The 22,097-nt window shown below is 35.3% G+C and overlaps 4 protein-coding genes across 5 annotated transcripts in view; 3 read left to right on the forward strand and 1 right to left on the reverse strand.

Annotated features, from left to right (window-relative positions):
* Cdep (Chondrocyte-derived ezrin-like domain containing protein) overlaps window positions 1–7,566 on the forward strand; it is an 83,733-nt gene extending 76,167 nt beyond the window's left edge. For both annotated transcript variants that reach the window (XM_065356130.1, XM_065356129.1), the window contains 12 exons: window positions 428–596; window positions 954–1,071; window positions 1,169–1,255; window positions 1,384–1,575; window positions 1,688–1,874; window positions 2,933–3,042; window positions 3,299–3,442; window positions 3,542–3,830; window positions 3,922–4,064; window positions 4,189–4,296; window positions 5,909–6,060; window positions 6,887–7,566. In XM_065356130.1, the coding sequence (XP_065212202.1) occupies window positions 428–596; window positions 954–1,071; window positions 1,169–1,255; window positions 1,384–1,575; window positions 1,688–1,874; window positions 2,933–3,042; window positions 3,299–3,442; window positions 3,542–3,830; window positions 3,922–4,064; window positions 4,189–4,296; window positions 5,909–6,060; window positions 6,887–6,983 (1,796 nt within the window). In that variant the 3' untranslated portion in view covers window positions 6,984–7,566. The remainder of the gene's footprint in view (window positions 1–427; window positions 597–953; window positions 1,072–1,168; window positions 1,256–1,383; window positions 1,576–1,687; window positions 1,875–2,932; window positions 3,043–3,298; window positions 3,443–3,541; window positions 3,831–3,921; window positions 4,065–4,188; window positions 4,297–5,908; window positions 6,061–6,886) is intronic.
* Window positions 7,567–7,615: 49 nt separating this feature from the next.
* Window positions 7,616–9,056, reverse strand: CIAPIN1 (cytokine induced apoptosis inhibitor 1). Its single transcript, XM_065356152.1, has 5 exons — window positions 8,767–9,056; window positions 8,381–8,694; window positions 8,140–8,302; window positions 7,948–8,069; window positions 7,616–7,851 (listed from the first exon to the last, which is right to left on the reverse strand). The coding sequence occupies exons 1-5, from the start codon at window positions 8,894–8,896 to the stop codon at window positions 7,738–7,740; spliced, it is 843 nt and encodes a 280-aa protein (XP_065212224.1). The 5' UTR covers window positions 8,897–9,056; the 3' UTR covers window positions 7,616–7,737.
* Window positions 9,057–9,267: 211 nt separating this feature from the next.
* tex (THO complex 3 homolog tex) lies at window positions 9,268–11,784 on the forward strand. Its single transcript, XM_065356149.1, has 5 exons — window positions 9,268–9,670; window positions 9,746–9,902; window positions 9,986–10,190; window positions 10,603–10,764; window positions 10,865–11,784. The coding sequence occupies exons 1-5, from the start codon at window positions 9,467–9,469 to the stop codon at window positions 11,118–11,120; spliced, it is 984 nt and encodes a 327-aa protein (XP_065212221.1). The 5' UTR covers window positions 9,268–9,466; the 3' UTR covers window positions 11,121–11,784.
* A 3,559-nt stretch (window positions 11,785–15,343) lies between these two features.
* LOC135840673 (uncharacterized) lies at window positions 15,344–21,910 on the forward strand. Its single transcript, XM_065357299.1, has 8 exons — window positions 15,344–15,764; window positions 15,877–16,127; window positions 16,383–16,626; window positions 16,750–16,978; window positions 17,058–17,102; window positions 20,054–20,537; window positions 20,830–21,073; window positions 21,319–21,910. The coding sequence occupies exons 2-8, from the start codon at window positions 15,903–15,905 to the stop codon at window positions 21,576–21,578; spliced, it is 1,731 nt and encodes a 576-aa protein (XP_065213371.1). The 5' UTR covers window positions 15,344–15,764; window positions 15,877–15,902; the 3' UTR covers window positions 21,579–21,910.
* Window positions 21,911–22,097: the final 187 nt, after the last annotated feature.

The following is a 22,097-nucleotide window of genomic DNA, read 5'->3' on the forward strand; positions in this document are numbered from 1 at the left end:
TTTTTTTTTTTCATTTTGCATGAAGTTTTTTACTTCTTTACTAGAAATATAGAGTATAGACTAATAAAATATCATCTCTATTATACTTTTTTTTATACTAATTTTTTATTTTTGTAGAATGCTACGTTTACGTTAAGCTTGGCTTATCTTCAGTTAATGATAAACTAAAATTTATAAGATTTAGTAATTTTGTGGTTATTGATTTACGTAAATTTAGCTTTTTTTTTCTTTCTCTTTGCAGGTTCCGCGACTTTGATATTTTAATCCGCCTTTTATATACTCGAACTAGAGACTAGAGACTTACCTACTTCGTATTTTAAGGGCTTATCGCTTAATTTAGATTTTATTTAGTGTTTTGCCTCATTTTACCAGGTTCAAAATATTCGACACCTGTTGTATAACTTTTTTTTTTTATTTTATTTTACAGTGGATGAAGGTACGAAGACTGACGATGTTCATCTACACAATGGAAACGGCATAAAGAAGAGTTCATCGTACGTGTCGAGTAATGGAATTTACAACGGTAATCAAATCGTCGTCGAAGTTGAAACAAACATTCCTGTATATAAGACTAACGGAATGATACCCAATTTGTAGTGAGTATTAAGCTGTCTTTTTTTAAAAATACACATACGAGTACCTAGTTACCTTTTCGACGCTGTTGCGATTATTCTGCAGTTTTCCCGTGTTCTGGTAACCTTCGTCGGCCGAAAGAAAGTAGAAAGATGATTGCAAGTTTTGAAATAGGTACTATAGGTAGTGTGTCTTCGTCCTCAGTTTCAAACGTTTTAAAATATCTAACAAATAACAATAATTTTGTGGCTTCCCCCATTTTACGCCTGGATTAATCAGACAGAATTTACTGGCACAAATAAAAAACAAAAAAAAACAGAGTGAATAAAGTAGCCGATGTACAATATTAATTACATCGTAATTTCTGTTTTATTTTTCAGTGCTACGAAATTCTTGAGTAAAGATGAAATCAGTATCGAATCGCCGATGCCAGAATTACGTAATATATCTCGAATTAGTCATAATAACGAAGAGATGAATACGGACACCAAAAAGAAAGTACGTCACGATCACGATTTGATAAATTTATTTCATAGTCGATGATCGACCATAAAACTAGGTAAAACTTGATTGAAACAAATTTTTTATTTCACAGAGACCTTCTGAAAAGGCTTATTTCATTGCCAAAGAATTGTTATCGACCGAGAGAACGTACAGAAAAGATTTAGAAGTTATTAGCTTCGTAAGTAATGTTGTTTTTGTTTTGTTTTGTTTTTTTTGAAATTTGCATCATCATCATCATCGTCATCATTTTGAAAATATGATTCACGATTCATGTACCGTGTGTTGATATTGCGATTAAATTTTTAGTGGTTAAGAGACGAATTTAACAAAGAAGACGACGACTTGCAGAATTTCGAAGCGGTAGATCATCTGTTACTGATCATAGATCCTATATACGATGCACATTGCGTGCTGCTTCGTGAAATCGAAATTCGAGTTTCTAATTGGGACCCTCCTTATGTCGGAGACATTTTGTATAACTTTTTTGAAAATCTAAACGTAAGTCATCGCGTCGCATTTTCTCATTTCTTACGTGTATGGTTATTGGTTACATGGTTACGATTAGAGCTGCAAATAATTACCTATTGGCTATAACGATCTTGTTTTACAGTTGTACGATAGGTATTTGGAAGAGCACTCGAAAATTCTGGAAGAAATCAACGCGTTGTATGCTTCGAATACCAAATTTGAAACATTGTATAGAGAATTCGAATCTCAGAAAATTTGCTACTTACCTTTAACCGCTTTTATCCTGAAACCTTTGCAAAGGCTGTTACATTATACTCAAATATTAGATAGTAAGTTGATGGATAGCGATATTTTACTTCTTGTGACGAATGTTTTGAGTGCATGCGCGAGTGTGCAGACTGCAGAGGCGTAACGAAGTGATGTGTCGTTCGTTGGAGCTGGGGGAGGGGGGGTGAAATATTTGCCCAAGACCCCCTCCCTCTCCTCCAGTATTTTTCAAGGTAATTCGCCGGATGTTGTTCGAACAAATTTTGGAAGGGGAAGTTCTAAACAAGAATTTCAAATGTTCAAAAACGATGCTTTTATTTATAAAATCCAAAATTCGCAATTTTTTCGTGTTATTTTGCGGTTTTTTTTTAGCCATTACAAATTAAAATTAAAGCGAATATTTTCGATTTTGTCCGAGCGATTAGGGGGCGAAAGCTTCAGAAAATTTTCAATTTTTGAAAACATTAAAAAAAAACATTTTCAATACGAGAAGTTTCAATGCCAAAATTTGTACTTTTTGGTATTTTTGAATTAAATTCTGCAGCTCTTTTGGTTATTTTGTACTTTTTCACGCCAGTATCAACCCTAAAGGTATTGATTTTATTACGTTTCTTGAATTTCATTCTTGAAAATATTTGAAAAATTGCGCAGTTGAATTCAAATCTGGCCGAGCGATGTGAGAGCAACAGCTTCGAAATAATTGATAATTCGAAAAGTTGAATAACCGATGCAAAAAGTTGATTTTCATACTCAGTTTCAACATTTAAAAATTTTAACCATAGTTTTCAAGAAATTACGAGTGTAATACATATTTTTATTTTAAAAATAAAAATGAAGACCCGAGCGAAGTGAGGGCAAAACCCTTTGAAAATTTATATCTAATTCGAGAAGTAAAAACTCGTGGTTTTCTTTCCATATTTTTCAAATTTCCCATTTTTTTTTCTTCAACTCGCCCAATTTTGCGGCTAAATTTTTCTGTCGTGGGAGGGGGGAGGTGTGCCTAATCATTGCGTTCGGCGCGCCTTTGCTCTGCAAGTGTGGAATGTGTTAATCTGAAGATAGGTAATTAATTAATTAATTAATTAATGAATCAATCAATTCTGCTTTGATTTGTCAACAGATTTATTGAAATATTATGGAAAGAATCACGCTTATTACGAAGATTGTTATCAAGCCAGGTTAATATTGCTGAATACTGCTCGACGTATACCGAACATTCTCAGGAAATCGGTAAGAAAATTGATCGTTTTTCTCATAAAAGTACGAGACTACGAGTAATACGAGTAGTACCTTACGTTAGAATCAGAGATTCAGCGAGTGTTTGTTGTTGAAATGAATATCGTACTCGTAAGTCGTATATCGATCAACGATCAACCAACTAAAATGATTTTATCTCGATTAAAAACCTCTCACTTGTTGCAATAATTACTCGTAAGTACATAATATTACGATTATTTGATTAATATTTTATTTTATCAATCAACAGGAGAATTTAGCTCTATTGTACGAGCTGAGTCGCGATATCAGCGGTATCGACAGCGTTTACGTTCCTGAAAGAGAATTCATCAGACAAGGATGTCTGTCCAAGTTTTCTCAACGAAAAGGATACCAACAAAGGATGTTCTTTTTGGTACGTTGGATATTCACGCCTCGACTATTTGCGAATTTAATACGTAACGTACCTATTAGGTATCTAATAACTAATAATAACGGCCTTTTGTATACGTAGTTCTCAGATTTACTCTTGTACTCTGCTCGATCCGGTCACATGTTCCGAGTCCATGGTCAACTGCCGTTGAACAACGTTATCATAGAAGAGAGACCGGATACGCCGCAACAACATTCGTTTTCCATTTACGGAGGCAACCGAGTCGTAACGGTGGCTGCGAGCAGCGAAGAAGAAAAAGATAAATGGCTGGAAGATCTTACCAACGCTATTCAAAAATGTAAAATTATCGATAACCATACGAACGACGTTGATAATGATTCGTTGTATTATTACAGCTTGAAATCGTGCAGTAAGTAGTGGCGAATTGCCGAATTGGCCATGTTGTTGTCCACGGATTAAGGTAGGTAGCCCATTTACGATTGTGTGTTTGTTTTTCGCAGACTCGTCGGAGGATATTGCTGAAAAATACGAAGATATGAATAAAGCGCTCGCTATCGCTAGCCAACGTAGCAATAAAACCGTCTACGTGTGCTGGCATCGTAATACGAGTATCAGCATAGATGATCATTTGAGAGCGGTTGAAGTAATTATTAATACCTACACCTACGTATTACTTACTTCGCATTCGTCTGTCTGCGTTTGTTATTCTTTACGAGTTGAATAATCTAATACGCCGCGTCTTTTCGCGTTCGCGATATTATTTGCAGAATCAGCTAAGCGGTTTTCTACTGAGGAAGTTTAAAAATAGCAACGGCTGGCAAAAGTTATGGGTCGTGTTTACCAATTTCTGTTTGTTTTTCTATAAATCATCTCAAGTAAGTGCTCGCAATCAGTTTCCCAGGTTTATTTGACGGTGCAGTTCTGTTTTATAGAGAACGTGCGCGCAATCAGCGGGTTAAAAAGCGATTTTGTGACTGAATTGTAATCCGCAACATTCTCAGGGTGCGATTCTCCCATTTTCAAAAAAAAATTGCCGCCTCTGTGGAAAAATTTTCAAACCAAAGTTTTGTTGAATTTTGATCCAGCCCTTCTTCCTGTCGTCTTCCCAATTTTGAAAATTGTTTGCGCTAAAAGCCCTGAAAAATTCAGTTCCTGATCATTTTTATCAAATCTCATTCGAGAGAATAAAATGTGTTCAGAATTAGATTTATGCTCCTCTTTGCGTAGGGGCCTCTAATACACTCCTCTCCCCGCCATCAGTTGAAAAAAAATCAACGAAATGGCATACTAGACATTTGTCTACAAATTCTCGGATGTTGCGTCGAAAAAAAATCAAAAAAATTAAATGAAACTGAGATCGAGGAATGTTTTTCAATTTTCATGCAATTATAAACATTCTGCTCCCTCTCCCCCCCCCCCCCAAGAAAAATTATATATGCAATAAGTAAACTGAACACGAACAATACGATTTACTTTTACACGTATAAACAGATATTTTTCGAAGAGCTCAATTCATGGGAAAAATTGTAGAGCGCCCCAGATTTCGGGCTTTGAACTGTCGATGTTTGTTTAGGATCCCAGTCTTTCATAACCTGAAATTTAGTAATCTGTTTACTGGAGTTGAAAATAATTTTTTAATGTGGCAAGTGCTTGCAGAGCTGAACTAACGATAGTGATAAGCACAGCAATGCTACTTTTTTCAACAAAATTGTACCATTTCATTATTTTTTTTATTTTATTTTTTTTGAAAATTGCAGTTGTTGGAATTTTTTTAAAGCTTGAACTAAAATTTTAAATTCTTGTTAGAATTGAAAATCTAAAAAATGGTGATTATTTGATACTTGAAAATGTCTTTTTTTCAAAATTTTTCGGAGAATGAGTAGCAGAATCCTTGAAATGAAATTCTGATTTATTCAATTTTTTAGGTAGCGATATTATTTCTGAAATGTAGTGAAAAGGTAATTTCTGAAATGTAGTGAAAAGGTAGTCAAAAGGTAGTGATTTTACTGCCTTTAGCCCGGTGATTTTTTTTTGTTTTTTTTTGTCGTCAATTGATCCGCGAAAATTTTCAAATTTTCATTTTTTGAACGTTAAAATAACACGAATGAATCTTGATATTTTTTTATGTTTTTAACTCAGGCGTAAGGGAAGATTCGGTAAAGAAAAACCAGTATTATATGTGTTTTTGTGTAGACTAGGTACCTAATTTTTAAAATCGGATCGGAGAAGACCGCTCAGATCAAGGTTTCATTGTACAACTTTTGTTTGACATTTTTGTATGCAGACAAAAAGTAAATACACAGACAGCTCATTTTTTAAAAATAAGCACGTCCCGAATAATACATAATTCAGTCATAAAGTCGCTTTTAGCCTTCCAATCGCAAGCCTCCTTTTTCTCGAAAAAAAAAACATATTTCTTTTTATGTTTTTTGTGAATTAATTTCGTTGTGAAAAAAATGTTAACGTATCCAATTATCATTATTGCAGGAAGACTGCCCTTTGGCTGGATTACCATTATTGGGTTATACGATCACGACACCGACCGAGAAAGACGGTATACAGAAGAATTACGCGTTCAAATTGCAATTTAAGAATCATATTTATTTCTTCAGAGCCGAGAGCGAGTATACTTTTAACAGGTATGGCGGTATAAATTGAATCGATTTGTGAGACCTAATATGGTACATATTGAAAATGTGTACAGATTGTCTTGGAAACACGTGTTAATCTTCGATAGTACGAAATCATTGCCTGTGTTTCAACATTTTTAGAAACTGTAACCGAAGCTAGTTACCAACTCGATTCACATTTCTAACTGATTTCTGCTTTCGGTTCTCAGCTGAGCCCTAAGTCAGCAATTTTTGCAGACGATTCGTCTGCTGAGGCTCAATATTTTGTTCAGACAGCGTAATTGCAAAACGAATTTGCCCCGCGGCCGCTGGTCACTGTTGAAAATTTTTAAGCGTTCGAAAAAACGATCGACTTCAATCTACTACCCCTTCCTGATGGGTTGTATTTCCACCAGTTTTTGGGCTTTGACATAGGAATCTTATGCGTTGAAGAAATCAATTTACTTTTTCAGCAGATTAGTGCGAGTGGAAATCTTTCGGTCTTCTGCGATTATTGAAAATCTGAATTATATTCAGAAAACTTTCGCTTAGTAATTCAATTCGAACGATTTCAAGATAATTTTTCTGCGATTCAAATTTAATAACGTTTATGCTATCTTTAATAATGATTCGATTTTTTGGATCATTCCTTTTTTTCCCTACTGGATCAAATTTACATCCTAGACTAAATCGGCTGCTGATATAATTCAAGATAAAGTCGTTTTAAAGCGCAGTTTCTGGACGCCCTTTATATATACTTACCTGTATTAAATACGTAATTTAAACGATATCGGAATCTTATTCGATAATTAAATATAACTAGTTGGGTTTCATAGTAATGGAGAATTTTCCGTAGATGGATGAAAGTAATCGGTAATGCTACGCAACATTCCGGTCGACATCGACTGTTCAGTCGTAAAGAAAGCGCTCATTTGGACATCAATTTCAATTGAAGTGGTTCATATTGAATTTGGACTCTCATTGGTTTCTGTTGAACGGATTTGTTTTCTCTTTTCCCTTCTTCGTACAAGTTATTTAAAATTACTCGTATTTTATCCCCCTGTAATGGTCGCGTATGGGTTTCAATTATAAATGATTATCCATTACGAAAGTCTATCTATAATAGTTTCGTAAATTTTGCATTTTGCATTTTAATTGAAAAAATAATTTTTTAAACGAAGGATCACAGGTGTTTACCTTATCGAGAAAAATGATTTACGAGTAGGTATGTTTGGAACGAGGCCATCAAGTATTTCTCGACTTGGGTAATCATTGGAGACTTCGAAATAATTGTGTTCGTATTTGATTAGGGAAATTTTGTACGTATATAATACTTTTTATCTTTAGCAGATTATTTTTAATACGATTTTGTACGTTACATATTTTTGTTAATTTATTGCCATGTTTTTATTTGAGAGAAAAAAAACCTAATATCAATTAATTTACTATTAGTGATTGTAAATGTGAAGACTCTTTTTTTCTGGCGCGTTTTACAAGACGCGTTGTATTTTTAATATTAAATATCGTTGAAAGTTGCTTGCTACAAGTTTCATTCGAATGGGGGGAAAAAACAGGAAAAGAACGGTTTCGGTAGATAAACGTCTTTTGTATTCGGAATTTTCAAACGTAGTAATGATAATTGATAATATAAAATGAACTATAATATTTTTTAAAACAACTCTAACGAATGCGTGTAAAATGAACTAATCATATATCCGGCGATAAGAATTGATCGCTAAGTTCTACTTTTTCGCCCGGTTTGAACGCAGGCATACCCAGGTATGGACAACTGGCACATCTGAAGGCATCTCCCAAATAACACTGAAAAAATGAATCGAGTTAACTATTATTATTAAATCGTTATTACGACGGTGTGTTTAGAAATGGTACTTGTTCGATGAGTTTCAGTTCACGTACATTTCCGCAAGATGATTTGGCTTGAGAAGTATCTTTATTTTTATTAGCTTCTTGTTCGAGTTCTTCTGCTAAACCGCAAGAGCATCCTTTGCACGCTTTCCTCTTTCCGGTAGTTCCGCAAACTACAAAATACATATACATTCCAAGGATTGTAAGAATGTTATCGATCGTTCGTTTTCGAGATGTGGTTACCTTTCAGTGACGAAGGATCTGGTTTCTTTAAATCGTCTTCGTCGAGTAAATCATCGGCATTTATGTAATCTTCTTCGTCATCATCTAGTTTCCAAACGGCAGCTACGTCATCCGCTTTGTTGGATTGCAATTTCGATATAGAAAGCGTTTTAAACGAACCAACCTACGAAGTGAACGTCAACGCGAGGTTTAATAATAATCGTAATGTGAGAACGCGAGTGCGCTTATGAACTAGCTGTACCTCGTAATGCGGTTTTTCGCTCTGAATGTAGAGTATTTCTTTACCGCTGCATCCGTGAAATTCTTCATCTACTCGACAGTCGTCGAATTTGATGGAGAATCGTTTGGTTGGCTTGAGATCGATGTTCACGAAGCCCGATATTACTAGATTTTTCTTCAGTTGTTCGCCTTGATCGGATTCTTGTACAATTTGATAGATTACGAATCGACCTCCGGGCTTGAGCAGTTTCGAATAGGATAACAATACCGATGAGTCATGCAAATTGCACGAGTTAACGTTTAAGCTCACTATAATGTCGAATTTATCGTTCAAATCTGAAATTGATACGCTTTAAGTAGTATGTATTATCATCGTTGAGATGTAGCGTATTATCGAGTGTATCTTACTTGAAAGCGATGATGAATCGGAGAAAGTGCAGGAGTTGTTCAACTTCGCTGGGAGGAGTGATTTGAAATTGGAAATCCCTTCGGTGAGTAGTAACTTTTCGTTGGATTCGATTTCCAGAACACAATCCATGGTGAATGAATAAAGTCAACTTTTCGAATATTCGGAAGTATTTTTTGTTCAAATTTCGCGGATTAAGGCGTTAAATTCTATATTATGTAAATTTCGTAACTTTTCGAATATGAAATTTCTGAAATGAAGTGATAAGTTGAAATTTTGATAACACAAAATGAATAGCAGTTTTCCAAAAACGCGAAAAACAAATTGTTCCAATGAATCGATGCGCTGGTAACACTGCATGCGAAGAAACTTGGGAAACTGGCCAATCACGTTCAGCGACAGTAGCGACTCTAGCGGAGCAACGACGAAAATAGTTCAAACTTCGAATCAAGATCACCGTTCCGCATCTTCTGTGGTTGGTTAGATGTTATTGTTTATGTTTTTCTTTTTTCTTTTTATTTTTTTTTATGCAAAGTGTGGTATGAAGCATTGAAGTGAAGTGTGATCATTTAAATGCCAAATGGTCATTTGCGGCATTTAATATCTGTTCTCGAGTGTTTTGAACGAATTTGTTACAGGAAATGGTCCAAGTTATAGTATTTTATCGCAGCGTACTTCCATAGCTAATATTATTGATGCATCATGTTGGATTTCGGCGAACCTCCATCGCTGGCTTCAAAAGCCGAAGAATACAAGAAAATGTTCAGCACTCATCAAAGAACGAAAGAATACAAAGGCCATACAGCTAAGGTACACTCGGTTGGATGGAATTGCGAAGGAAAATACCTAGCGTCGGGTTCATTCGATCAAACAGTATCAGTATTTAACTTCTCTCAAAGTTCTCTGGTTCGTACGAGTAAGTTTACCATTTACCGGCATTTTGCCGTGATAAGCTTTGACCGATGTTTTTTTTACGTTTAGAATAAATATATCACGTTTAACGAGCACGAAGGCAGCGTTGATCAGTTGTGTTGGCATAAGACTCATCCAGAATTGTTATGTACGGCTGGCGGTGACAAAACTGTTAGGATATGGGATGCTAGACAATCTAAATGTTGTTCGACTATTCATACTAAAGGTAATGGAGTTTTCATTTTAGTTCTGTTCCATTTTCTTGTGCGAAATTAGCAACAGCGCTACAGTGTGATTTTATTGTTCTAGGTGAAAATATAAATATTCGATGGTCACCGGACGGTAAAACCATAGCAGTTGGTAATAAAGAAGACTTGGTTACTTTCATAGACACCCACACCTGTGCGAAATTTATCGAAAAACAATTTCCTTACGAAGTGAACGAAATCAGTTGGAATAATAGCGGCAATCTATTTTTCATCACCAATGGCCAAGGATCCATTCCGGTGTTCTTGTAAGTTTCATAATATTAATTCAAAATGTCCATTCTCTGGAAAATCGGGAAAAGTCTGGGAATCCCTTCATCCTTCTTAGAAAAGTAATGGGAATGCCAGAGAAATTTTGAATTTACCCTCCTAAAATCAAGCTACTTTGTAGTAACTACCTATTAAATCGGCAAATACGCGTAAATTGCAATACCTCGGATTTTATTTCACTTTTTGGCAAAATTTCCAGAAAATTAAAAAGTGTGTAGGTAAAAGACCCGACTTCGCCAAAAGTTATCAAAACATCCTAATTATTGTAGACATGTAGCCAAAATTACTGAGAAATTCTGGCCATCTGGTCTATTGTCTATTTGCCCAAACATCCGAGAAATTTTCGACTTTCACTTTAGAGATTTGTAATTATGTATCGACGAATTTCAGATATCCTCAAATGAATTTACTACACATAGCAAAAGGACACTCGGGTACATGCATTTGTATAGATTTCGACCCAACCGGTAAATATTTCGCCGTAGGATCGGCCGACGCCTCTGTATCTATTTGGTTAGCTGAAAGTTTCGTTTGCGTTCGAATGATACCAAGGTAGGTACATAGGCTATTGCGTTTTTATTACGATTGTTTCGAGTACATATTTGAATCGTTGATTCAAAGTTTCATATTATGATTACGTTTGTGTTCATAGGCTAAGTTGGCCTGTACGAGCTCTACACTTTTCCCACGACGGAACGTTTCTCGCTTCTGCCAGTGAAGATTTGTACATTGATATCTCCGAAGTATCGACTGGAGCTAGAGTATTCGAAATTCCCGTCGAAACGCCAACTTTTACCGTCGCATGGCACCCCAAACGTCACATTTTAGCTTACGCGTGCGACGATAAAGAATCATACGACAGGAAAAAAGATGTCGGTACACTGAAACTTTTCGGTTTTTCATCCTGATTTTATCTATCTATGTACCTACAATATTAGTCGATTCGTACGCGTAATGCGAACGTTTGTGTTGTGAATTTTGGGCCTTTTTTTAAATTCAGTGTCTTCAGTCGCGAGGGCGAGGTGGGTACGTCTACGTATAATATTAACTTTATTTTTGAATACAATGGAATGACTTGAAATTTCTCGCTCGTGAAAAAAAAATCCGTATGAAATCTGCGCGGATGTTGAAAATACGATACGGGAGTGAATAAGAATTATTTTAAAATTATTTTTATATTATTAAAAAAAAATATCGAATCATCGTTTTACTATTTTTCAAACGATTTTTATCATTTTTATGGACTAGAAATAAATTTTTACTCATTCATTCAAATATGTACTTACGTTGTATTTTCTTCTTGGCTATGGATGTACGTTGGCCACACTGCCTCGCAAGGTAAGTTGGTATCTTGCAGTAGTAATTCTGAGTCTGTTCGAGAATTTTTTAATCTAGAAAATGCCTACGGGGATCTGGTCGTATCGAAATGTTTTAGAAGTGGCTGGAAATTGGCATTGAAGTGTACCTACTCGTAGTACCTACTGGTGTTATCGACAACTTTTAGTGTGAAAAATTTATTTGAAAGTACTTCTCGGTAACTATTGTAATCTTTAATAAAAATGTAAACGTTTATGTGACACTTTTTTCATTACATAGATTATCTTATTTATCTACATACATTACAAACAATCGATACATCATCATGCGCTTATACGTATATGTATAATAATTTTCCTTTTTCGAAACCTCCTCTCCAGCCGACTCACCCCCTCCCCTCTTTTTGATAAACAGATGTCAAATTCAAAATCGACAACATCGAAAATCGAAAACATACCTAATAGTTCATATACTCGTATCATGCCTCTGCTGCACGCTCATGGCCCATGGGATAAATTTTGAATTCTACGAAAGCTCTCCAAGCTCACGAAATTTATTTCGAATAACAGCCCACAAGAGAGTACGAGAGGCCGATTATTACTAATTAAGCATCGCTAATCGCGGAAAGCTCATTCATTTTATTCATTTATGAAATTTTGAACCAGAAAGTTCAACTTTTTTGCGAAAAATCTTCATTTTTGAGGCAACATTCAGCTTTTCAGCAGTACCAACAGCAACACTGGAAACGAATTTGCCGTCCCCAAAAACTACCCATTCGGAGAGTTCGTACAGCTTGAAAAGCCCTCTAAAGCTCGCAAAATTGATTCGAAAGTTGAAGTATTAGGAGTATCGAACCTCCTAATACTATATTCTCATAATGAAATTGGTCTCATTTAGCATCTTTTATTACCAAAAATGATCAAAATTGAAAAATTTTTGTGTTTTCAAAATTGAACTTTTTGGCTAAATGATAGTCAATTAAGGTGTTTGAATAGTCGATTATCACTAATTCGGCATCGCTGATCACGTCAAGCTCGTTTATTTTAATCGTTCGAGCTTTTTTCTACCTGAAAGTTCAAACTTTTTCAGTAAAAAACTTCATTATTTAGGAATATTTGAACTTTTTGGTTGAACCAAAGTCTGGAATGAATTCCCCGTGTTGGAAAACTCTTCGATGACAGTTCGTATATCATAAAAAGCTCCCTAAAGCTTACAAAATAAATTTAAAAGTTCAAATATCAGGAGTATAAAACCCTTTGATTTCCTCTAATATTCTCTTAGGGGCAAATAATGATCTTTATAAAATTGAGCTTTTTGCCTTGATGAAAAGTAAAATGGAATGTACGGAGGTTCAATTTATTACTACAAGTATGTAACTCAGCATCGCTGATCACAAAAAGCTCATTTATTTTAATCGACGTGGCTGTTTTACTCGTGAAAGTTCAACTTTTTTTCATAAAATTCATAAAAAGCGCCATTATCTAAAAAAACTTTAAAAACTTTTTGGCATTACCAACTCGGGGGATGGATTTTTATCATAAAAAATTGCATTTCTCAATTCTTTGAAAAAACTCCACGTTTCGCGTATTTTTTGCGCCTTGTGAGTAGGCAACTTCTTCGACAGTTGGGAAAATTTTGTGTTTTTTATCGTTTATAAGACCTATTTATACAGTCGAAGAGCAGGGCTGGTGACCGAAACGATCGTTTTGTTCCGTTCCGTTCATGAACAAATCACTTCATATTTTTACTGTTCTGTTCCGTTCCGTTCTACCAGGGACTAAGGGGGAGAAAAATTTTTGAACTACACAAAAGATCGAATCATCGAATTAACATGCAAAATTTGACACCATCCAAAATTCTGAAAATTTCAAGAACTTAAGTGCATTATTTTTGTTTCTCATTTTCTGATGAATTTTTTCAACTCAAATTTGGTGCCAAAATGAGAAAAAAAATCAAAATTTACAAAATTCATCTAGTAAACCGAAATTTGGAATGTGCTACCAGATAATCTTGTTCCGCCGAATCAATTGAAAATGATTTTCAGTCATTATGAGCTGCATTATCTGCAACATTCCAGCAGATTTTTGACCTTTTGAGAATCGAAAGTTCCAGTTCCACTAAATTTTACCAAATGAAGATGGAATTTGGAAAGCTGAAATTCACACTATCCCCCTCATGGCAACCTGCTGAGTTGGCTGATACTGTACCTAAGTAATTTGTTCTGTTCTGTTCCGTTCCAACAGCCTTGGATATAAGACAAGTGACGAGCAAAATCGTCGATCATTCACGCTGTTTTACGATGAAATTTGTCGAGAAATTGAAATTAGGACACCCCCCCCCCCCCCAACCCTACAACTTTTTATGAATATTCGTGTCGGTGTTGTATCATTTCTGTTTGTGTGATTTCTTTTTTTGAAAATTTGTATCATATCACATACCTATTCGTAGATATATTTTTGTAATGACCAATCATGGTTTTTCATTGTCGAGCGGCCCGCACTGTTTTTTTTACTCCAGATTGGTCAACGTGTTGTAGAATTAAGTTTGTAATTGATTTCTTTGCCGTTAAATATTTAAAACGAATTTCGTTTTGTGTTGTTCATTTTATTTCATTCAGTGTTTCAAAACTTGACGAACTCGTAGAATCCTACGAACTTATTTTAAAGGCCATGCGCGATCATTTAAATTAATTTTTAGGCACATATTTTCACAACCAGTTTCTGCCGGCCGAGCAGAAACTGCTTCGATTTGATCAAATCCGGACATTTCCTGGATCCAGTTTGACCTGATCAGATCTGACCAGACTTGATTTTTGCCTGGTAGTTCAAATCGAAAGCTTTCTCCAATCGGCAATCTCCAGCTATTCGTGAAACTGCAGAAATTCGCTGGCGGTTCCAGAACGCCTGGAAAATCACCCCCCCCTCCCCTCATTGATTAGAAGTAGATACAAGGAAAATAAGTCAGCCAAAATTTCATATTCATATGCTGGAATTCATTTTTCGATTATTTGGCGAATTGTTAAAAATGTTAATTTTGGTTAAAAATGAGATAAGAAAACACTAAAAATCAAATCGACATGGAAAGATGAAATTGGGTTTGTACAAACAGGTACCGGGTACCTACTTTATTTTTGACCGTTCGAGTCGACTACGACTGGTGGTGGTGGTTTGAAACCGTTTTGAAGCCTCCAGCGAATTTTGATAATTTTTTCATTTTTCCCCCAAAAATCCTCGTTGGAGAAAATTTAAGATTTGAACCAGCACAGCACAAGCAGATTTTGAAAAAATGTACCTGTTAGTATAAGTATAATTATGTACCGCCGAAGCGAATCGATCGAAAGGGTCACAAACTCACAATATAGTACGAGTAAATCCGAGTTTATGTTAAATTTCATCTTTACTGTCACCTCACTTTTATTATACTGTCTTTTAAAAACTGAAAAAGCTGAAAACGGGAAATCCGATAGAGGTTTCAGAATCAGAACGGTTCAAAACCATTAGGTATAATCGAATCGACAGGTCTAATTTGAAGAACAACTCGAATTTTAGCTTTCATCTAGTACGTGTTTGGAATTTTTTCCATTTCTAGCTCAAATGTGAAATCTGAATTTTTGAAAATTCGTCCAAAATCGAAAAATGAATTTCAGCACCTAACAGTGAAATTTTTGGTTCATGGGCTATTTTGTGGTCCTCTACCGATTTCCAAATAATTTTAGAAATTTTATCCATTAAAAAAGACGCCGGCAATTGTTTTATGTCAGCAAGATCATTTCTTATCGTCTCGGCTAGCTCGATGTTCTAGATGGTTCTCATAGTCATAGCCTCATATAGGAGTCGTAGGTAATGGTATCTGCGTATCTGCGTATCTGCATATCTCTGGCTACTCCTACATCAAGATAACTTCAAAAACTTGGTTCCCTTGCGTTGTGTAATCAATCGTCTCCGTCGTACATGTTATCGGCATCGCATAAGTCACGAGTTATACGCGAGTATTTGTTTTGTATGTATTAGTATTGTGTGTTGTGGTAACTGGTAGTAGCAGTAGCTGGACAGATAACATTGTCAATTGTGTTCGTTCGCAGAATTTGCTTCAAACTTGGCAATTGGTATTTCGTTTCGTACATCGTACTCGAAGTCAAAGTCATTATTCGGCGTGAAATTTTATTGCGAACATTATTGTAAAAATTTTTTCTACCTCTATTTCAGATTCAGATACGTAGACCAAGTTGGCTACGAGTGAGTAATTTTTTTTTACATTGTTGATCGCGGAAGGCGGAACCGCGCCGATTAATTTTTTTCTAGTACGTCAAGTACGTGCTTCGATGCAAGTTTTTTTTCTCATTTCTAGCTGGCTTGGTATGCCACATTAATTGCATGATAAAGACGACAAACAGTAGGGGATTATTGGTATTGGTTTGGTTGAATTCTTCGTCAGAATCAGAATCCAGTACCTCTAGGTACGTAGACGTACCAGTAGTGCTAATGGCGAGTATCGTGCAATTGGTGGAAAATCAATACGAGTTTGATGAAACAGATACCACGGTGCCGTATCATGAAGAAATCAGGCTCAAGTTAATGATAAAGCTGTATTTTCCATGGGTAAGTTAAGTTGAAAGTATTTTACTCAAATTAAATCCATTTTCAAGCAGTTGAACACAAAAAAAATTGTCGTTCGTCTGGGCACCCATTCTGAAAAAGTCCACTCGGTATCTCTATAGGTACATATCTACCTTACCCACTGGATGGCATTTTTGTGAAATTACTGTAGATTCTCAGCATAGAGCAGGATGGCTAAAATTGGTTAATTTTTATCGAGCCAATTACGAATACCTTTAGACCTACCTATTTTTACAGGTAACTATAAATCGGATTGAAAAACTCAATAACAAATTCCTATATGCTTCGTTTATGCTCAAGAAGAATGAAAAGAGAAATTATAATGTCACTGAATTGATCCATGCGACTGCAGCCTCGAACGTTCACTCGATTGAAAGAGATAATCTAGATTGGAGAAGGGTCCAGAGGGCCAAATACGGCTACGGTGTTTCATTTTCGAGAAACGCTGATTACGCAAATTACCACAGCTCTTGGACCGGAGGTACGAATATGCCTGAGCGTGAGCGTGAGCGTGAGCACTGTTGTAGCCTTAGACGAGTCCAAAACCAAAACAAATACATATTGTACTCGTACTCGAGTGTAAAATTGGCTGTTACTGTTTCAGGATCTCAGAAAGCGTTCATTATATGCGATGTGTTAGTCGGCGATCTGGCGCTCACAAATTCGTGCGCAACTATCCCTGCGGGAAAGTGTGATACGCATAGGAGTACCAATGGCCATGTGTACGTGAAATATGAAGATTTCACGTTCTATCCGAAATACGCTCTGTATTACGATAAACCTGATGACCGTCTTTCCAAGTTTAATAGAAATCGACGAGGAAGAAGGTTTTGAACTCTGAAGAAATATGTACATCGTACATACTCGTACTTGTATCATTCTACCTATCAATTTTTATTCGCTACGAATTAGGTACCCATATGTTTTTGATTTCATGTTTACCTACGAGTATATAAGGTAACTTATCTCTACCTTACGCTTATTTTTATAATCTTGCTTCGAAGAATTTTTTTCAAACATTTTTTTTTACGAAATATATTTAGGTCTAAGTATCTATGCTCGAATATTTTCTAATTTCGTACATACATTTTATAATTTGTAAGTCGATTTTTGATGTTTCAATGTTGACCACATTTCAACTACCTACGTATTTTTAATGGGTAGAAGGAGAGGCGAGCAGAAGGGTTGTCAAATAAATTCGGAAAAGGGTCATCGTTCAATTTAGATGTACCTAACCTTTCACGTATTTTCTTACTTACGAGAAGAGCATATCTTAAAAAGTTACAACTCCCACAACCAAAATTTCAGGTGCTCCAGATATCTTAATACTCGTACCTCTAATTATCAACGTGTGGGAAGATGAATTGAAGGAATTATTCGCGTTGATTCGCTTTTGTTCAAAATACTTGAGGCCACTAGAATCAAAAGTGTACTTCTCCATTTTTGAACTTTTTGAGAAAAACGCAAAAAACCTCCCTAGCATTCATCGTAACATAAAATACCGAGGTAATACGTCTAATATTTTCGTACCAACATGCCGATAGTGACCTGCATGTTTGTTTTACCCTACACGTTGCCATAAGAGTTCCTGAGCCGCATCAAGTTTGGAGAAGTGCAGTTTTGTCTCCAACCTTACACTTAATATATCTTTGTAGCGCATTTCATCAAAATTTTTTTAGCAATACAGTGCTAAACGTGCAGGAAATCTTGTAAAGTTCAAGAAATTGAAATAATACTGCATTTTTAGACCATTCATTTGGAAATTGAAATAATTTTCCTTTTTTTTCAAAGTAAAAAAAATTAATTTTTATTACTTAATAAAAATGAAAGATGTTTTTTGCGGGAAGGGTCCTCACTTGATGAATTTATTAAATTTCAAGCCTAATTTCAAGGCATAACACTAGTCCTTCATTCAATTTTTGCCAGGTTGGTTTCAAAACTGCACTTCTCCATTAAAAAAGTGCAGTTTTGATTCCAACACCTAACTTTACACGCTGTTTTACCATACTTCCTGGCACAAAATTCAAATTTTGACATTTTCATCGGATGCGGCACATGTTGTAGTATACCAAACCATACTTAACTCATTTTCGAAAAAAAGTGGAGAAGTACACTTTTGATTCTAGTGGCCTCACTTATACCTGTGTGTTTCCAATTTATTCGGTAAAAAGGGCGAAGTAGCTGCTTAAACCGTTCAGTTTCAAATGGACTTCTACTAATTTCAGATTCCTCAAAATCATTTTAGTGATACGAACACGAATAGGCAGCTGCAGCAACGATGAATGGCAACTCTAATCGAAATGAAGTTTTTAGGCGGGGGCTCCCCTCTCCGCGACACAAACATTTCGGCGAAATGTTGAGAATTTGTGGGGAAAATGGGGTGAGTTGGAAAAAGTTGGGAAATGCGGAAAAGTTGGAAAGAAAATTGTGTAAACAGGAGCAATCAAAGAATTACCAAAAACCATCGGTTTTTACTACGTATGATACCTACTTGAATTATAAATCAAATTTGCTCGGGGCCAGATCATTTTCCTTTTCCTTTCCCCGACCATGTCGGAAAGTAGAAAAATTTACTTCTCACATCAAAAATAATTTATTTTACTCGTACCAAATTTTCCGAAACTTCGCCTTCACTCCGCTAGGGAAAAATTGAAAATGTTCTGTTTTCTTTTTGAATTCTATTTTCAAAGGCTAAAAAGCAGAAAAAAAAACACAAAAAATTGAAAATTTTTGATTTTTGATCGCAGTGCCAATCTATTAAAATTGTTTGTCAAGTATAAAAGTATAAAAGCATCGTTTTTGAACATTTAAACCTATTCAACGTTTTTGTTTCCAACTCGAATCCCCCTTCCAAAATCTTTTCGAACCATACCTGGCTAATTGCCTACAAAATACTGTGGTGAAGAGGGGGGTGGGCCTGGGGTTAAAAATTGGGAAAATCTATGCCCCATCCCCCCCACGCAACATTACTTCTCGTCTCCTCTCTGGGCCCAGGTAAGTAAGTTATAATTATAATATCAATAAGTACCTAAGTACTTAGACATGAACTGAATTAATACAAAAATTCGTCGAACAAAAGAACCAACTAAAAATCTTCATGAAAAAGGTCTTTTACCTATTATAAAAAGTTTCGAAGAAATAAATGTATTGTCTTATATTCTGGCATTTCAAACGCATAATTCTATGGATTTTTTTTATCAAAGCACGAATACCTACTTAGTCATACTATAAGTAAATGAACGCGTGAACGCGATAAAGTAAGAAAATATCTAGGTATAGGCAATAAGATACATAAATACATCGTCAGCAGTCTGATTGATAGAAATCGTTCTACATAATGTATAATACAGTACCAGATTACTGCGAGTTTTGCTAATTTAAGCATTCGTGACTTATTTGTATTTGATAAGACCATATTTATTTAAAGATACCTATTAATTAATATTGGTGGAGGAAGTGGAACTGGTGGAGCTTTACTCGAGATGATGCGATGAGAGAACAGAGAATACGATAAACGCAGTTCGAAACTTCGAGTCTCAGAATCTGATCGATACTTTGGCTATAAGTAAGTACCTATATTAAGTACTACCTATACATAGAAAACAGTGTAATTCTTAAAATCGCTTGCTTAGGTAGTAGATACCTATTACTCGTACCTATATATTTTTCAGTCGAGATAAATTTGTGTTTGTGTAACGAATAGGCATCTTTTCAATTCATTAATTTACGTAAAACAAAAAAAATACACACACACACACACATCATGGAAGCATTTGTAGAAGCTATTGCGAAAGACGACAACAAACTTGAAGCCGACCACGACCAAGAAAACAGAACCGTTAATTTCAAAGAGGAAGAAATTACTACCAAAGTTGCAGAATCCATTGAATCCACTGCAACTGATTCAGAATCCTCCGACGGGAAAAAATCAACAGCTCGGAGAACGCTGAAGAAATTAACGTCGCAATTGAACCCAGCCAGGTACTCGAAGTCGAAGTGGAAGTTCCCATCAATCCCATCATCAAAATCAACTCAAATTTGGACAACTGTAATGAAAAAGAAGCAGACGCGGTCGAAGAAAACTCTTCGTCTTCACAATCGGTAGAAAATTGTGAAATAAATGTGAATCCCGATTACGAAACCGTCCCTGCCGCGATAACGAGCGAGGATTTAAATGAAGAAAAAAAAGCAGAAACACCCGAAGAGATCGTAAAAAAGATTCTATCGACGGAGAACATTAACCAGGCAGATTTGAACAAAAGAGTACTTTTAACATTTGAAACGGACATAGTGGATTTAATATCGAAAACATGTCAATTCGATGAAAGTAAACTAATCAGTCACTACCAGAAAAACAGCTTGATAAGAATGGTCACCAACAGCTTCCCAAAAGTGAGTTCTAAGTTGTAAACCAATTTAACCTACCTGTTAAAATAGAAATCACGAATGCCGAGATATACCTAATTTTATTTTTTGAATTCTGAATTTCGGATTTTCAAATCGATAAAAGGAATTCATTTCCCTCGAAAAATAATGGTACGAGTAAAACGTGAAATTAATTTTTACATCAGCAATGACCCAATGAGCACCTAAATTGTTACCTAGTACATACCTTTACAAATTTTATCAATTTTGTAATAGGTAAATTGTCATATTTTATTATTTTATTTTATTTTTTCAATAGGTCAAAATCGATAAAGTAGAGAAGTTGAGCAATAAATATTTGTACGCTGCTTTTATGCTGAAGAAAAACGAGAAAAAAAATTATCGAATTATAGAATTGATTCATTCGACAGCCGCCGAGAATGTCTCGTCAATCGAACGAGAAAATTTAGATTGGCGACGAGTCTACAGAGCAAAATATGGCAAAGGAGTTTCATTTTCAAGCAACGCCGATTACGCTAATTATCACAGTTCTTGGTCTGGTGGTGAGTAATTTTGCTCTGTAAAATTTTCAACACAATGTTTCTATAAAAGCCTTGTTATTTTTTTTCCAAGTCAAATTTCGAGGGAGCTAGGCTTCTCTTTTTTCATTAATAAAATTAGGCCTAATTCTATTTTACTTTAGAAACGTAGTCAACGTAGAAATTAACATACCTAGTATTTGCGAGTATATCTATACCTACCAGTATCTGGATTTTTTTTTATTGATATGCGCGCATTTTTGTTCTAGGAAATCGACGAGCTTTCGTTATATGTGATGTGTTAGCCGCTTCAGAAACGCGCGTCGACGATAATCAAAAAGAAGCTCCCGAAGGAAAGGTTGATATTTTTAAAAGTCGCAATGGGCATGTTTATGTTAAATTTGACGACTTCACAATTTATCCAAAATATGCGTTGTATTACGATAAACCACCGAGTGAGCAATCGAAATTTTATAGGAAACGAAAGTACTTCACATTCGACAATTCGGATTCAGACGATGGATTTTAGAACTAAAAGCTCGCAGTTGCAAACTATGTACGAGTATACCTACCTATTGTATATGTATTTATTCGTACCTAATATTTTTCACACCATCTTTTCATCGTGAGCGTTATTTTTAAATAAACATGTGTGGTTTAAATTAATAGATAGATTAGAAAGCTTTATCGAATATTTCAAACTAAAAAAATTTATTCACCATTGTAACGTTAATTTGTTCTTAGTATTTCGAGATAGTTATATATACTTTTTTTTGTTGAGATAAGTAGGTATTAGGTATATGTACACGTATATGATTATGATTTAATATACCAACATAAATGAATAATATTCACCACAGAATGTGTCTGTTTTCAATGACTCGAAGTTTGAGGTAATATCTATTAATTTTTATTTTCCACGAGTTATCGCTCCGGTAAAAAATAAAATAAATGTATTCCAAAATATCATCATAAAATTGAACCGAGAGGCGAGAACCGAGAGGCCAGCGTTTTTATTTAATTTAATTTTATACGCACGTATCCATCA

Source organism: Planococcus citri, chromosome 3, assembly GCF_950023065.1.
Source record: "Planococcus citri chromosome 3, ihPlaCitr1.1, whole genome shotgun sequence".
Lineage (NCBI taxonomy): Eukaryota > Metazoa > Arthropoda > Insecta > Hemiptera > Pseudococcidae > Planococcus > Planococcus citri.

Excerpts from the sequence above, each read along its gene's own strand:
- CIAPIN1 (XM_065356152.1), bottom strand. The coding sequence starts at position 8,896 with ATGGATTGTGTTCTGGAAATCGAATCCAACGAAAAGTTACTACTCACC. Across the intron at positions 8,303-8,380 it reads GCGAAAAACCGCATTACGAG|GTTGGTTCGTTTAAAACGCT; the intron begins GTACAGCTAGTT and ends TTCACTTCGTAG. Across the intron at positions 7,852-7,947 it reads CCAAATCATCTTGCGGAAAT|TGTTATTTGGGAGATGCCTT; the intron begins GTACGTGAACTG and ends TCATTTTTTCAG.
- tex (XM_065356149.1), top strand. The coding sequence starts at position 9,467 with ATGTTGGATTTCGGCGAACCTCCATCGCTGGCTTCAAAAGCCGAAGAA. Across the intron at positions 9,903-9,985 it reads TTCGACTATTCATACTAAAG|GTGAAAATATAAATATTCGA; the intron begins GTAATGGAGTTT and ends TTATTGTTCTAG. Across the intron at positions 10,191-10,602 it reads GGATCCATTCCGGTGTTCTT|ATATCCTCAAATGAATTTAC; the intron begins GTAAGTTTCATA and ends GACGAATTTCAG.
- LOC135840673 (XM_065357299.1), top strand. The coding sequence starts at position 15,903 with ATGATAAAGACGACAAACAGTAGGGGATTATTGGTATTGGTTTGGTTG. Across the intron at positions 16,627-16,749 it reads CCACAGCTCTTGGACCGGAG|GATCTCAGAAAGCGTTCATT; the intron begins GTACGAATATGC and ends TTACTGTTTCAG. Across the intron at positions 16,979-17,057 it reads CGACGAGGAAGAAGGTTTTG|GTACCCATATGTTTTTGATT; the intron begins AACTCTGAAGAA and ends GCTACGAATTAG.